At 36.1% G+C, this 15633-nt stretch overlaps 1 protein-coding gene across 4 annotated transcripts in view; it reads right to left on the bottom strand.

Annotated features, from left to right (window-relative positions):
• Positions 1-15633, bottom strand: part of LOC148076076 (CD166 antigen homolog) — a 36518-nt gene that overhangs the window by 12885 nt on the left and 8000 nt on the right. For all 4 annotated transcript variants that reach the window (XM_087794956.1, XM_087794957.1, XM_087794954.1 and 1 more), the window contains exons 2-4: positions 1384-1487; positions 1104-1320; positions 59-123 (exon numbers count right to left, since the gene is read on the bottom strand). In XM_087794956.1, coding sequence (XP_087651082.1) covers positions 59-123; positions 1104-1320; positions 1384-1487 — 386 coding nt within the window. The remainder of the gene's footprint in view (positions 1-58; positions 124-1103; positions 1321-1383; positions 1488-15633) is intronic.

Here is a 15633-nt window from a genome sequence, read left to right as displayed (position 1 = left end):
ATTCCCCTTGATGCTTAGGTTTTGAATAATAAGCGTTTTTTATCATTAAGAAACACACCTTCGTCAGTTTACCGATCTCTAGCTCTTCCGCTTTTTCTGAAATCTCCACACCTGCAGGCATCTCTGTCGGAAACACACAGAAGTTGATGAGCAAGGCATTACAGAGGACATGCACTAAGATAACTTGCCGTTTAATTTAAATCATACATGGCACGACAAGTAGAGGCTACAAAATATTGTTACTCTGAACCAATTTTGAATAAAAAGAGGGAAAATAAAAACAAACGTAGCTCATTAATATACCAATGTTGCACTTACTTATGTTTGTATTACATCGAAAATAAAACTGTAAATAAATATATATTAATATAAGTTATTTTTATGTCGATATAAAGGGTCCTTATTGCTGCAACATGCATATATTAAATAAAATTGTCCTTGAGCTCATTTTGTATAATGGCATAGTAAAGTTAAAACATGTCTTCATTTGTATCTGAAAAAAGAGCATGATATACATTTATTATTCATCATTGGCTGTCAAAGTGTGATTTCCGCATGTAATGAATGTTGCCTAAGTTAAATACTATACTAAGACTATTTTTGACTGATTCTTTCTATGGTATAGGCAGGAAAATGTACTGGAACAACCTCAACCAAACAATATACAACATCTCATTGTGGTCATCGGACAATTTAGATAAATCAATTAACCTCTAAATGTTTTTGGATGGCGGGAGAAGAGCATGCTGCCCAGAGTAAATATGCACAAGCTCATGAGAACAGCCCACAGAAAGGAACAAGTATGCCCTTTTTGGTGACCGAAGAGGCTGCAACACTAATAAATACTCCTCTAAAAAATGATCGGCCGCCCTATTTGAAATAATGTTTTCTTAAACAAGAAGCTTTATTACAATGAAATCACAATTACTTATATAACAATAATTAACTAACAGATAATAGCACATTTATATTTGGATTGTCATACATTTAAATAGTCAATTTCTAAAAATGAACATAATCAGATAAATATGTATTTATAATGGAAGGAAAACTACTTTTAACAACCCTAAGAACGTTCAGGTTGAGGTCATGTTAGTACTCACTGTAGATCTCCACGTTGACAGGATACTCTACGATGTCAATCCCGGCCACCACCATGCAGGTGAAAGTGCGCTGGTCCGTCAGTTTGGCCTCAGCAAGCATCAGGCTGGAGTTCATGGCCATGCTGACTCGTCCTTTATACTCATCGTCAGCCAATACTGCAACCTCCTTAGCTGCGCTCCTGCTCAGCAAGTCTCCTGAAACTCCAACTCCTTTGTCCTACATGACAAATAGGTGTCAAACTGACTTAACAATTTGACTACATTAACGTCCTCCACTTACATATTTCCATTTGGTGATCAGCACGTTTTCGTTTACAGCTCCATTGTTGCATGGGATCTCCAGCGTCTCACCATACAGGCCGATAACTGTCTCCAGAGCGCTTGCTGTGAACGATAAAAGCAAAGCCACCGTTTTTCAAATATCTCATACAGTCATCACCAACAAACACTTATAACGTCTCTTCTTACCCTACTCAACATCAGCCTTTATAACTGACCATTATCAATAACTAAAGACGTTCTCTTCTCTGTGATTATGTAGCCTTATTAAGAAAACAACCTTAGCTTCCCCAAATTTTGATTAAAAGATTGCCATGGAGACAAGTGTTTGAGATGGGGGATGGGAGGAGGGAATGGAAGTATGGTCTCAATGAAAAGAGGGGACGGACAGACCGAGACACAAAATGAGGTGTTATTCCGTTTTTTAAATTCAGATTCACATTACAGCTCCCCTGTGGGCTTTGGCTCAAGTAAATCCATGAGAGGGTGTCTGAAAAAGCCCATCAACACTTCAGCGAAGTGTTACAGAACAAAGACATGACCAAACACTTACAATAAAATTAAAAATAATGTAGTGTAGTGTAGTAAAGTAGCAGTCTTGAAAACACAATGCCACTCTGTTTGAACACATTTACTGCTCATGACATTAGTTTGTATCTTGTTTGAATGAAAGCAAATGTTTTTACTGTGGTTACCATTGTCTGCACCAAGCCGGAGCCACCTCTGAGACATTGTGTAAGTGTTGCACTACTGAAGCTTTCAGGAGCCCCTTCATGATCATACTCAAGCCACTTGACTAAAACGGGGATTTCAAACAGTTGCTATGAGAAATAATTCTACATTGTTGACTAGTATTAGCAAAAAATAGACACGAAAATAAACTGTTACAATAGTCTAAACGAGAAGACACAAACGACCGTGTTGTATATATTCCTAAATTAAGATATTTTTCTGAAAACAGTTGCCGGTCAGTTTTCTGCAGAGTTGTACTAGAGACATGACTTTTGTCAGTTTGACAGACTGGCCTGAGTCAATGACTCAACCCTTATCATCAGGCACAATAACCAGAGTTTCAGTTTTTATCCACATTTACATGTGATATACTGTATGAGTGTACCAACAATGGAAACAACACATAAATGTAAAGATAAATGTAAAGATTCCTGACCCTGTGGTGCGATTTATAGTGCACAAACAAGTTTCGACTTGTAGGTATACAGATAAAAAAAGAAATCAATAGTTTCAGCTCAGCAACAAGGCATTCAGGAATTTGAATACACAACAGCTCCTCAGCAACTTGGCACTATCAGTGAATTTAAATGAACCTTCGCAGCTTTAGTGGTGACAGAAAAGGCGAAAACAGACTTTCAAACAGTGACATGCTGAACTGCTGGTCCAAACAAAGGGATGACATCTGTCACTTGTCAAACAAAAACAGAAGTCAAAAGTATATCCTGCAGTGATCTCCCTCACAGTTCAAAAAAACATCATCATGCTGCTACTTTAGCATTCTCATAATCAGGTTGGGTAACACAGTATTGACAGTAATGACTAAATTTACGGTGTTAAATGTAGATTGTCGTCAAATAACTTCTTGTTAAATTAAAAACGCTGAAGACAATGTATAAACAACAGATGTGTGCAACTTGGCCTTTCTAATGCAAATTAAAAACATCAGATGTTTCTGTCTGATTTAGTGGTCCTGTTGCCCAAGCAGAAGATAGTGAACCATCGGTATTGGAATAAAGCAGCAAACCAAACTTTTGACTGTATCAGGAGGCGGAATTCAATTAGTACGTGGTGCAGGAAGAGGCCACATGTTTTGCATATGTCAGGTCTAATGATGTGTGGCAACATTTCATTTTGAAATGCCAGAAATCATCTTGTCAGAGGATCAGGAGGGTAAGATGGTTGAATCAGCACAGCAGAACACTTTTGAGCTCAGTGTTTTCCACTCAGCTTTAAAGTTGCTTTGCATTTTCAGTCGATTACGTGTTTTTCAACAAATGTCACGACCAACTTGATTAATCTGTGTTGCCTTCCTAAACCAAGAGTTGCTTGAGTGAAAAACACAAGATCATTTGCGCCTTCATTTTTAATCCAAAACGGAAAAGATGATTTAAAAAAAAAAAGTAAGTAATTATGGACTCAGTTTTCATTTTAACATGTTAAATGTTAAATGAAGAGAAATTATAGCCTTAAGGTAAAAAGTTGAATTTCTAGTGTTAAGACAGCCAACAAAAGTCAACATGTTTTTGGTTGTAAAATGAGTAATTTATAAAGGTGATATGACAAAGTAGTTCCCTATTTGTCCTGAGGGGATCTCCATTAAGGTGATTATTTTTTCTCTCTTTTTTTGACCAACCCCTTCAAGATCCAAAATGTATATTTTCTTCAAAAATGTCTTTGGATATATATACATATGTGATTGCAGAGAAAGTCTTAGTTGAACATATGATCATGAAACCTAATTAAAGCATTAACCTTCAAATACTTTCAACACAGAGATTGTATAAATTGAATGTCTACGGACTAGTCTTTTTATTAAACCATTTTTTACTTTATAAAAGACTAAAAAAATATGTTTCTTTTTGGTTTGTGTCTGTGTTTATATAGAAATAAAGAAATTACAAACAAGCAAATATGCCCATCCAATATATGACCGTATTAGTATGTTTCCCTAATATACAAATCAATTTTAAGAAATTAATTAGCTACAGCTTTGAGAAGATTGTCTTTGCTGTACAAACTGTCATCTTTAGCTTGCAGAGCTACAAAGGTTATCGATCTCCCTGTATGAGATATTTAAATTCAGAAAAGCTTGTTTTAATATTCCAATAAACCATGGCACAGAGTTTGAATTAAATGCTGAAGAAAGCTTATCTGTGTAGATTACACAGTTACACAAAGAGAACTAATCACACATGTGCCGTTACAGAAGACAAAGCTCCCACTGCTCAGAGAGATAAGGTTATCCTTAGCAACAAAACTACATAGGTGCACAGCATGACTTCAGTTCTACAAACATGAGCTCTAACCCAACAAACTTGTTGGTAGGAAGGGAAATCAAGAGCCGAGGAATCAGACTGTGCTATTTCCTATTCTGCATCATCGCCGACAAGTCCTCCTTAATCCAAAAATAACTTGAATGTCTCTATACTTAAACTGGACTGAAAAAACCTAATAGTCTGGTGATAACAAAACAGACAGACAGTTGAATGATAGGAAAAGGGGTTCACACCGCAGGAGATACTTTTATGTTCCTGATTAAGGTACGTCTATCCCTGTGAAGAGACAGGTGAGGACAGCTCAGATAGAAGCTCACCAGGGAAATCAGCTACCTCCCTGCACTCATCTCTATATCCCAATTTTTCTTTATTTTTCCAGCTTCCCCTTCAGTGTCTGAGTGTGTCCACATATTCTCATCTCCCTGCCCAATGTTAAAGCAGGCCAAAACTTATTAGTAAGTAGAAATGAGGACTGCATTTTGAATTGAGATTCCGATGCTGCTAGTCCACAAAAGACCTGATGGCAAAGAGCAGCAATGTGTCGGTGAGGGGGCACACACAACCACTTCTACTGGATCAATACTCTTGGAAAGGTGAGAATCTTCTAGTGAGAAACGCTTGCCTTAACAGGCAGAAATCAAAGAAAATGTAACCTTCCATGACATTCCACTTTCTCGTCCCTGTCTTCGTTTAATCATTTAAGAAGTGCTGAATATTGATCAATCCGCTATGTGGTGTCAGAGGAGATTTAGATTCCACATTGACAAGATAAACAGCTTTTATAGGAAGCAGCAAAGTTTCTAAAAAGAACGCAACCTCAAAGCACCCTTCAGGCTATGTATTTTAATCAATTTACAGCTAGTATATTGATAGTCACGCAATGATATTTTTTTATCTATTTTATGTGCACATGCACATGTTCTCAATATCTTGGTCCATCTGTCTTTTATAAACAAGTATAATGCTGTCATTGACAGGTAACTGACAGCAGAGCCATTTAAAAAAATAAAATTCTGCTTTGTCGCACGCTGAACAATCTGTCCTGACATCAACTGTGTGTATTTACAGCCCATAATTGCCTCTCACCATGCTATAGTATCAACTCATATGGTATTTAGACCTATTTTGAATGTGTTTAACTTTGGATGATGTGTGTGGTGATTAATATACACAGATACATTGATGATCTCTGAATATTTAATGCAAAAATACATTGCCTTTATTATAGACAGAAAATTATAGACTATTATTCATGACTTAATTCAGTCATAGTTATTTAAATTAGGATAAATGTTTACAATCTAAGCATTATTATCCACATAAAATATCCCCCTAAAACAGAGCATGTCTGGAAAGCTTCTGAATCAATACAGTTGTTTTTACAGGCTACAAACTGGTTTATGATACAGAAGAAATCAATAAACCTTAAAAAACGCTGCAAATTCTCTTCCTGTTTCGAATGATCAAACAGAGGGAATCGTGTGAGAAACCTTTGTCTCTGGAATGGAAGTCATCGGACAAAGGTTTAATTTTCATGCATTTCCCTGAACGCTCTTTCTCAAGTCCAGTTGAACTACGCAGCTCTACTTCTTAATGTTTTTTATTAAGTCATTCACTCTATAGATTCTTATCCAACAGTTCTATTATAAATGTTCTCCAAAGTCCAACATGTTTTATTAGAATTCTGACAGACGGTGTGGTTGTTTGGCTTGAGTTGACGCTCAAACTAACAAATTAAAAGAGAAATTAGATGTAAGAAAATTAAATCTGTATTTATGCATTTAGAACTGTTATCTTCTCTATGCATAGCAGTGACAAGCAAACTAGCTTTTGACAGTTTCCTTGAGAATGATATTCAGATTAATATACTTTGAGTTAAGGACTTATGTATGATATGGTCCTCAGTGAAGAGTAGGAATACATGTATACATGAAAGTTAAAGAAATATTTTGCAGTTAAACGAAGTAAATGTGAACAATTATGATAATAAAAATGAAGAGTACATTCCTACCCTTTGATTTTCCTATAATTTAATTTAAAAACTGCCATTAGATTTTAGTAGAATCAATATTTTGTCAGAAAAAGATTCTCCGCTGCTATGTAAAAGTGGCCAGTGCTTGCCGCTCTTAATGATATAAAGAGTGGCCACTCGTGTGTGTTTGAAATGTGAAATTCTACCACTTCAATCTCGTTACTTGAATACGCTGACATAACCATTAACTCGTTCAGGATCTGACTGGGACATCATAACCTATGTTAGACAAACAAAAATGTTTTTTTTTGTTTCAGCAGTTACTTACCAAATGTTTTAATTCACTCTACTGCACATTGACAGTCATACTTAGGCGCTGAATCACATTATATGAATATTTTTGCACAAGTAGACATGGTCTTTTAAGGAAAAATCATTCAGTTAGTGTTCTCATGTCAAGCTTAAACAAGTATAAGTAACAACTATTTGATTCCACAACTATTTAGTGAAAAAGAGGTAGTCAGTTTTGTGATTCATGATACGATGGAGGGTAATAAAAATGATATATATATAATACATGTTTTTGAAATCTCTTCATAAATAAAAAATGAATTCTGTAATTGTATTATTGATTTTTTCTTCCTTTGTTTCAAGACTTGCTCAGGACAAACCCACACAGAAAAGTGAAAAAACACAAGTTCCACAGCCTACTCAGACATGCCAGTCACCTCGGGGGCAAAACACGCCTTCAGTTCTGAGGGGGAGGATGGACAGCAAATGGGGAAGGCTGTGTGGTTGCTGAGTATGATTTGCACTCCAGGAGTACAAACACAATAGTTGTCACCCATCGGCATTCACACATTTTCACAGCCATTAGCTATAAGGCCAACAAAAGCACTCATGTTAAAAACCTAAATTAAATGAACTAACAAAAATCCAGTTAGGGTGAAACTGAGGAAACATACAATGTGGATGCATCTTTTCAGATCAATGTGCTTGAATGATGAATAGCTCTAACAAACTATACAGACCTGCCAAATGTATAGATATAGAGATAAATGTTCTATAAAGAGACATCTCTGTTTCCCTGGGGCAGAAAAAAACAGTGTTCATTTTCTGCATCATGTGTGGTCAACAGACGTACTCTGATGACAGCAGGTGGAAGCAGACTAATGCATTTCCTGCCATCCCACCTGTCGAGCTCCCATTGTTGGCTTGTGACTGAACATGCAGGCTCCATTTTCTTTGTGTCAGGCGTGTGCGGTCCTGCCTGCAAGGCATCAGGTTTCTGCTTCCGACCATGGACGGGGATTTAGACGGCAGGACAAAGAACAGGAGGTGTTAAAGATGCAGAGGGAAGCTTGTAACGCACTGGGCTGCTTTAAGCTGCTTGTGTGATTAATTGCTGCTTTCCCCAGAGAAGAAGGGAAAAAAAGTTTCCCATGGTAAACATACAATGGTCATCACTGAAGATTTTCAGATAATGTTGGTAAAGAATAGGAAAGAATCCATTTTCTTTATGCTGGCTTTGCATTGATCTGGATCTGGGTCTGCAGTAGAGAACTATTTCTGTCTGACAAAAAATTCCCATTTCACAATGAGGACAAAACTGGAGAAAATTCACGTCACAATATATTTTTTTATATCTAGTTTAACAACTTTCAGAGGGAACATTAAATCACCCACTCTCTGAAGCAGAAATAGGTTTTTAATACTGAAGACCTTGAATACATTGCTACAGTGAGAGTCTACATGTCTGATGAAAGTGACAATGTATCACTCATTAATTCTATTTGAAAAAAAAAAGTTGTTTAATTGATGAATTAGAACATTTTCATTAATTAGAATATAAAAGAAAAATACATACAATGATATAATTCACTAGTTGTAATAGTTTTTGTTGTATTTATGAGACCACTTTTTGGTTCATTTCCACAAGCAACAAATGACATGACAACACCTTTAGTTCCACCACTTGTAATTGGAGAAGAATTTCAGGCTTAGATATCTTGTTTGTTTTCAAGTCAGAGGTTTCTGTCGAGTCCCAGCACACCTGGTGACGATTCCCCCTGAGAACCCAAACACTTTGCATCAGCTGTGACTTATCTGTGTAAATTGGAACGAAAATAAAGACCTAGCAATAATAATCCCAGAGGACGAGGTGAATAGAGTTCAAAACAAAAGCACTGGTCGACTGACGTCAATCATTCTGATACCTTAGTATTGGCAAGAATCTGGCGATACAACATGGTACATGTGTGACGATACGATATATTGCGATATTTTGCAATACTGTAGTAACAATGATATATTGCAATATATTGCGATAGTGTAGTAACAACAATATATTGTTTCTTTTAAAGATACAGCACTTTTTCTGGCTTTTACAACAAAGAAATGAGTATATACTTTCTCTAATCAAATGTGAACCTCGCGTGATTTCTCCTCCTCAGCACCTCCGCTCACATCTTCACTGCAACAGAGCCGCTGCTGTGCCGTTGCATGACGTCAACGCAAAAAAACATATTTTTAAAAATATCGATACAGTACTATTGAATATCAATATAGTATCGTGAATAAGACTATTGCGACATATCGCTATATCGATATTTTCTTACACCACTACCTGATTATTCATTTGATGTGGATAAAAAATCTTTTTTGTGTTTGATTAAAGAACTTTATATACTTTGTTCACTGGTTCTTGAAGCAAAAATACTTTCAAATACAATGTTGAAGCTTCATAGTGTTGATAATTACTAAAAATGTCCCCTCATTTGTCATCTGGACGGGCTGTATGCAAATACAAAAAAACACGGCAGCGGGAAATGTTATTATTATGTATGACACACTTCACCAATTTGAGACCAGGTTGACTCACTATTGCTTCAACATAAATTATATAATTGTGGTTATAATTACAGGAGAATGACTATCATCATGTCATAGAGGAAAAAAAGCACATATTGGACAATTTTCTTCAAGGAAATGACAGATGGAAAAGACGAGAGGCCTATAGAAATGACTCGCCATCAGGTTCCAAATATAAATTGATCTTGTGGTATTATCATTAGTGTTTAAAAGGTTTTCCCTCAATACACTGCACCACACGTCTGTAAAAAAAAAAAAACCTCTTAAAAATGTTGTAAATCGTGACAGCCCTCAAGACTGCAGTCTGCTAGAGTGATCAGGTGGTAAGTGCACTCAGAAAACTCGTCCATTATGTCGTGAATTATGTATTTCAGGGCTGGGGTCAAGAGGGGAGGGGCAACCCTCCTGGGAGACTGAAGGTAAACCCCAGGCCGATCATTGGAGAGCTTGCCGCCTGGACTCCAAACATCCTGTAATAACTGCCATTAACGATGTACCATTAAAGACAACACAGCCATTAACGCTGCACACCGCCTCCTGCTCACCCATTAACCCTAACTAATGCAGCTCACTGCCCTTCATTTTATCTATGACCGATTCTCCTGTTGCCGGAAGAGCTGACCTCATCTGCTTATGAATAAAAATGATACATCCTTGAACGTCTGAAAAGTCTTCAAGTTTTATTTAAACATATTTCTCAAGGAACGATTAATGAAATAAGTCTTTCCTGCAAAGCTATAACCTCCCCAGTTGAACACCTGAGCACGTTTTTTACGGATGTGGTTCACTTTGCAGAACAGTCATGTAGGTTTTTCAAAATAGTTTTCTACTAGCAATTAAGTAATTGAAGTAGGCGTTGCAAGTGAGAAAAATGAAAAGGGAACGAAATCAACATAAAATCTAAATATGAAACTTTGTTTTTGCTTTCTTTTGTCAGTTTGCTACTCACAACATAACATGGAATGATTTAATGAACAATGGAATTCATTATAACTGTGAGAAATTGAAAAAATAAATGTCACGCACTTCACTCTGTAGTTATGTATAACACATGCACACAATATATCTAGGAATGATGTAGTACTAGTACTGAATTTTTTTTATTTCAAATAAGATGAGTTCAGCAACCCTCAGAAAGCATTTAATAATGTTACATTACACAGGGATATAGGTATTGGAAACGTAGTTTCCAAACTGAGAACAGGTTTTAAGTGTTATTAATAACACATTAATCCACCTGAAATCTACAGTATTTACAATTATGTCTCTAACTGGTTGATTCGACGGTTCGACCAAGAACTTGTGTATTCTGTACAGCCATATACGTAGCTGTTTCTGAAGCCACTGGCCAACCAACTAGATCAAGTCTGACGTAATGTTCGGAATTGGAACATTAATGTTTCTTCCTACAAAACTAAATATGCAGCCTTGGTTTCCATGTGGATGCAACTTTGCCTGCGCCTAGATGCAGGTTTTTTTTTGTATTGAAACTAAGAGTAACAAAAAAAAAACGTTCTAGATGACTATGTCCTCAGAATTAGTCTCACCAGCATCACTGGGAAAGTGTAATCAAGAGTTTTGTAATGCATTCAAACTCGTGAAATATATGAAGGCTGCCTGATATAATATACTTGGAGGATAAGCCGGGGCAGCAGATGGTGTAATACTCCACAGGGAGAATCTATCAAGGGGTAATGCTTTGTACTAATGAATTTGGTGCCCTTTGAATTACTGAAGGGTTTCAACTGATCCATAAATCTGCCTATTGGTAACAAATCTGTCCCCTTCCTTCTTTTTTTAACCACAAGCCAACTGTGTTAATATGCCTCGATAACTCATATCTGACACATTCAAGATAACCTTTTTGACATCAAATACTCTTTATTTTACTACGTCTCTTCGAAATGCATAATTCTGAGGGAAGCTATTTTATTAGGATAAACCATACAATCAGCTTTTCCTAAAGCCACTGGCCAACCAACTAGATCAAGTCTGACTTGTTAATGTGTCTGCAACAGTGTTTTGCTGTTAAACCCTAAAATAGGCTGAAAAAATTGTATAGGTCTGTATATTTTAAGTTTGTTTGTCCAGGAAGTTTCAGATCTTTCAGTTGCTTCCCGATGTCTTTCCTCATGGAAACACAGCAATGTTAAGAATTATGATTTAGAAGATTACAGACACACACCTTGGTGGTATTTGGATGAACAAACCCTTTAAAAAGCTTATTTGCAGATTGTAGGGTGAACTAAGTTTATAATGAAATTCTGGAATCAACTGCCACCTGCTGTTCCATTGGGTGTATTGCTTTCAATGCTTGATGATATTGATTTCATAATGCATTGTTTCTAAGTACATTAATTGACTAATTTTATCTTGGGTAAAAATATTTATTATTTTCTTTATTTCTTCATAGATGTTATGTTCTTCGACTGCTTCCCTTGGTTCCAAGTCCTCCTTTTTGCACCTCAAGTCTTTTAGTGAAAAGGCTTTGAAAAATCCCCAGTGCAAAGGTCCTTAGGGAGCAGTTGTATGTACTATTACGTGGTCTGTTTGAACATAATACAGTTGCAGAGCCTGAGGAACTAATCACACCAGCTTCAACAAAAAACTGCTTTTAAAGGTAAATGGACTTATTTCCACACAGCGAGTAAAGCAACCATACTGCCCAGATCATGGTTCCAGAGTACCCCGCAGTAAGCTCATTTCTCTTCCAATGAGGGAAAACTAAAAAGGCAACCACTTATTGATTTTAAAGTGCCTCATTAGTTACTGCATGAGTCATTCATATTCACAATTTCATCGCAAAATGAATGATTAATGGAAACGTAAGCAACAATTTTGTCTTTGTCCTAATTCACTACCTGCTCTCTGGGAATCAATAATGCATGCCTCGTTGCGCTGTAAACAACAGGAAATATTAACAGGTAGATATCTTCATTTGTTCAGCAGATGGCTTGTTTAGCTTTCATCTCTAGTAACTGCTGTGGCACGCCTGATACTTTCACATTAGCCGAGCAAAGAGTTGTGAGTGCTGTTGTGCACTCGTAATGACGATGCTGACCTTCTAACCCTTTGCTGTGAAACAGAGAAGGCGCCGTTCCCCATTCCAATAAGCAAAACAGACTGGTCGGTATTAAGAAGACATGACAGTTTAGAATTGTGTCCCACTTACACGTCTAACTTCGGGGGTCCCAAAAGCCTTTTGCTGGCTAAACACAGAGTAGTTGGAGGAATACAAAGAATGCAGATAATACACACAAAGGCTTGTACATTGAATCTTTCAGGCTTTTTGTTTATTTTGATTAAGATGAGCTGGGACACCGTAGAGATGTCCGGAGATTTTCTCTTAATAATCAACAGAACGGCAACTGTAATAGTAACATCAGACATTGTCTAATTTGACATTTATTGAGATACCTCCCACTGACCATTAACTAATTAAAGCATTGCAACTTGATTCCAGATTACGATTCAATTAAACGTAAGAGATTATTTACAGTCATTTTCATCTGCAGGTCACAAACCCACATAATATGACCCAATCTAATAAGGTTTAAATAGGGGAATCATGAGACAGTGCTAAACACAATTCCATACAAAGATTCCTTAACTTTTGAATGGTGAACATTAACTCTCTGTTAATAAATATAATTTTTTATCATTATAAAAAAGAACAATAAATATGAGAAATAGAAAGTTATAATGTGAATTAAAGGATAGTTATGCCTGTGTATCTGCATGGTTCAGAATCTTTTTGTTTCAATTCAAGCTTTGTTTAAATTACTCACATGCCGAATGAGGATGCAAATTCTGATCACCATCATGCAAACAAGACAGAAACCTAACCCCGTAAGATGATCTAGCTGAGAGGTTTTTGTTCTGGTTAAATTGCCAGCACATATCTCATGCCAGAGATCAGACATGACATGTTTAAGTATTCCATGAACAGAACACAGCAGCATATGTCAAATCCATTCAAAAGTCCATTCATCATTTGGTTAATCAATGTCACTAATATTGTTATCTTGTTTTTCTTACTGACATAAAACAGATAAAACTGCCAATCCCGTTCCTTTGCCTATTGTTTCCATGGGATGAGATAAGCCTTCTCCCTTTATGCAATTCAGCGTATGTCTCCGTCATCCTGAATCCTTTAAGGCAGAATGATTTCATTAGCTGAGGCTATTACATTTTCTTGTCCCACCAAGACATGAACCGTGGCTATACATCAAGATAAGTGCTTTTAACTATCAACCCTGGCAGTGGCACAGATGTAGCAGCTCCCTTCATCTTTTCAGTCTAAGGAAGCCCTTGTAGAGAGCAGGAACTCTTCAGAACCAGATAAAAACATAGCTATACTAAAAAAACAAGTTTCAAAACAAATGTGCAAAAGCTTCCCCTGCAGCCCCAAATTCTTTAAATATAAACAATGTTGCCCAAAGTATTGGAAGTTAAGCTCTCATTGGGAATGTTATTCCCTTTCAGCAAACTGAGTCAGCGGGCTTTTCAGAACGTCTCGGGACCCGCCGTCTCTCCCTACTGCAGGGTCAGACAAAAACACATTGCTTTGGGCAACTGCATCCAAAAACTATCCTGCAAACAGTCAATGAAACTGAGGCTAGGTGTGAAGAAAAACATAATTCTTGCTATTGTTAGTGCAAAGATCAAACTTGTTGGTTGAAGCTGAATCTCAGAATGGGTATATGGATTTATGCTGCAGGGAGGCTGAAACTATTGAATATCCTTCAATCTTGAGGAAAAGAATGATGAAAATAATTAATTAAATATGATTTGTAACAATGCATTTACATGCATGGCCAAGTTAAAAACCCTTGTTCTATGATGCCAGAGCCCATTATCCCCCTAAACATTTGCATTCATTTATACAAAGGAAGTGGATTCTCTTAGAATCTAACTGACTTTAATGTGGAGATGAAAAAATAAAATGACATTGAAAAATGAAAAGTAATCTTTGCACAAATGTAAGTCAGAGACTTTTGGGTGCAAAGTATCCTGGCTTTTCTTCTCTCTTCCCAGGAAATCTCGGGATTATGTGGTTTATCATCAGGGCTTAACCGCAGCACTACGCCAGAGGCAACACAGAAGAATAGAAGTGAGCTGGAAACATTATAGATTCAGTTTCACATGAATATTCATGGAGACACTAATATCTTCCTTAAGGCTTCTAATAACTTAAAAAAAACATGGTCATATTTCTATTTTGAATACAATTTCTTCCTGGCACATTGAATGATTTAATATATTTATTCTCTCAAGTCAATGCATCATACTATTGCGTTTGCATTTTCCCCTCATTATAGTAGAGATAAGAAATAATTGTTGAGCTGCTTTAGTGTAATTTAAAATGGATTTAACTCATCTTATATAAAGAACAATTGGAGAACATTTTTATCAAAAGCATATGATTTTTCAAGTAATTTCTCATTGTTGAATTGCTGGGATCTGTTTTTCCTTAATCGACTATAGTCTTACTTCAACTGTAAAGTGTCTTGAGATAACTTTGTTATGATAAGACACTTTAAATAAAATTGAATTGAATTGAATTGAAGTATTGTAGAACATTTAAGCTCCAATGATAAAGATCTATTTCAACATATTTTCAACTAACACAAACCAGTTTGCTTTTTTACCTAAAACTTTCAAGATAACACTCAAAAACAAATGTTGTCACATTCTTTTGTGAGCTCCCTTTTTTCATCCTGTCATTCCAAGAACAATATGTTCTGCTGAATGCTGCATTTTTTTTAAAGATAATTAGATATTTTACTGGTCAGGTTTTCAAACTTATATTTTAGATAAATAGTGCAATCTAGTGAAAGTATCTCTAAAAATGTGAATACATTATTATGAAAAGCCTTTTGTTTAAATAGCAGTTCTAAGGCTCATAAGAACTGATATTGTCCCCCCTATATTAAGAGATACTTGACCTCTTTAAGCCCCTAGTCAGAATTAAGGGTTCTTTTACCAGACAAGAGTCTCTCCACTTCCTCTTGAGGTCTTGCTGCATAACAATAAAATAAAGCATTTTAGATGCATTCTGGGTGTTCCTAAAAATATATATTTTAATCAAGTTTAATCAGAATCACATCTTCAAAAACACTTTAGTTATCTGGGTGTGTATTGGTAAGAATATGGCACAACAATACAGGAACAAAACTTTTTTTTTATCATAACCGTGATGTCGAATATCCATATATTATTGCTGTATTGATATTTTTTAACACCCCTAGTTAATTACTGCCTTGTTTATTAATTACTTCCAAGTTGGGTTTTTTGTCACGCTGGTAAGAACACTACAGTTTAGAAATAATGCTTACCTTTAGTTAAACATTTAATTACAACTTGAAGATAAACACTTGATAAAAACCTAATGGACACG

The sequence above is a fragment of the Callionymus lyra genome, chromosome 7 (genome assembly GCF_982586985.1).
Source record: "Callionymus lyra chromosome 7, fCalLyr1.hap1.1, whole genome shotgun sequence".
In the NCBI taxonomy this organism is placed as follows: Eukaryota; Metazoa; Chordata; class Actinopteri; order Syngnathiformes; family Callionymidae; genus Callionymus; species Callionymus lyra.
The sequence above is the reverse complement of the archived record's forward strand: the minus strand, read 5'-3'. Positions and strand labels throughout refer to the sequence as shown.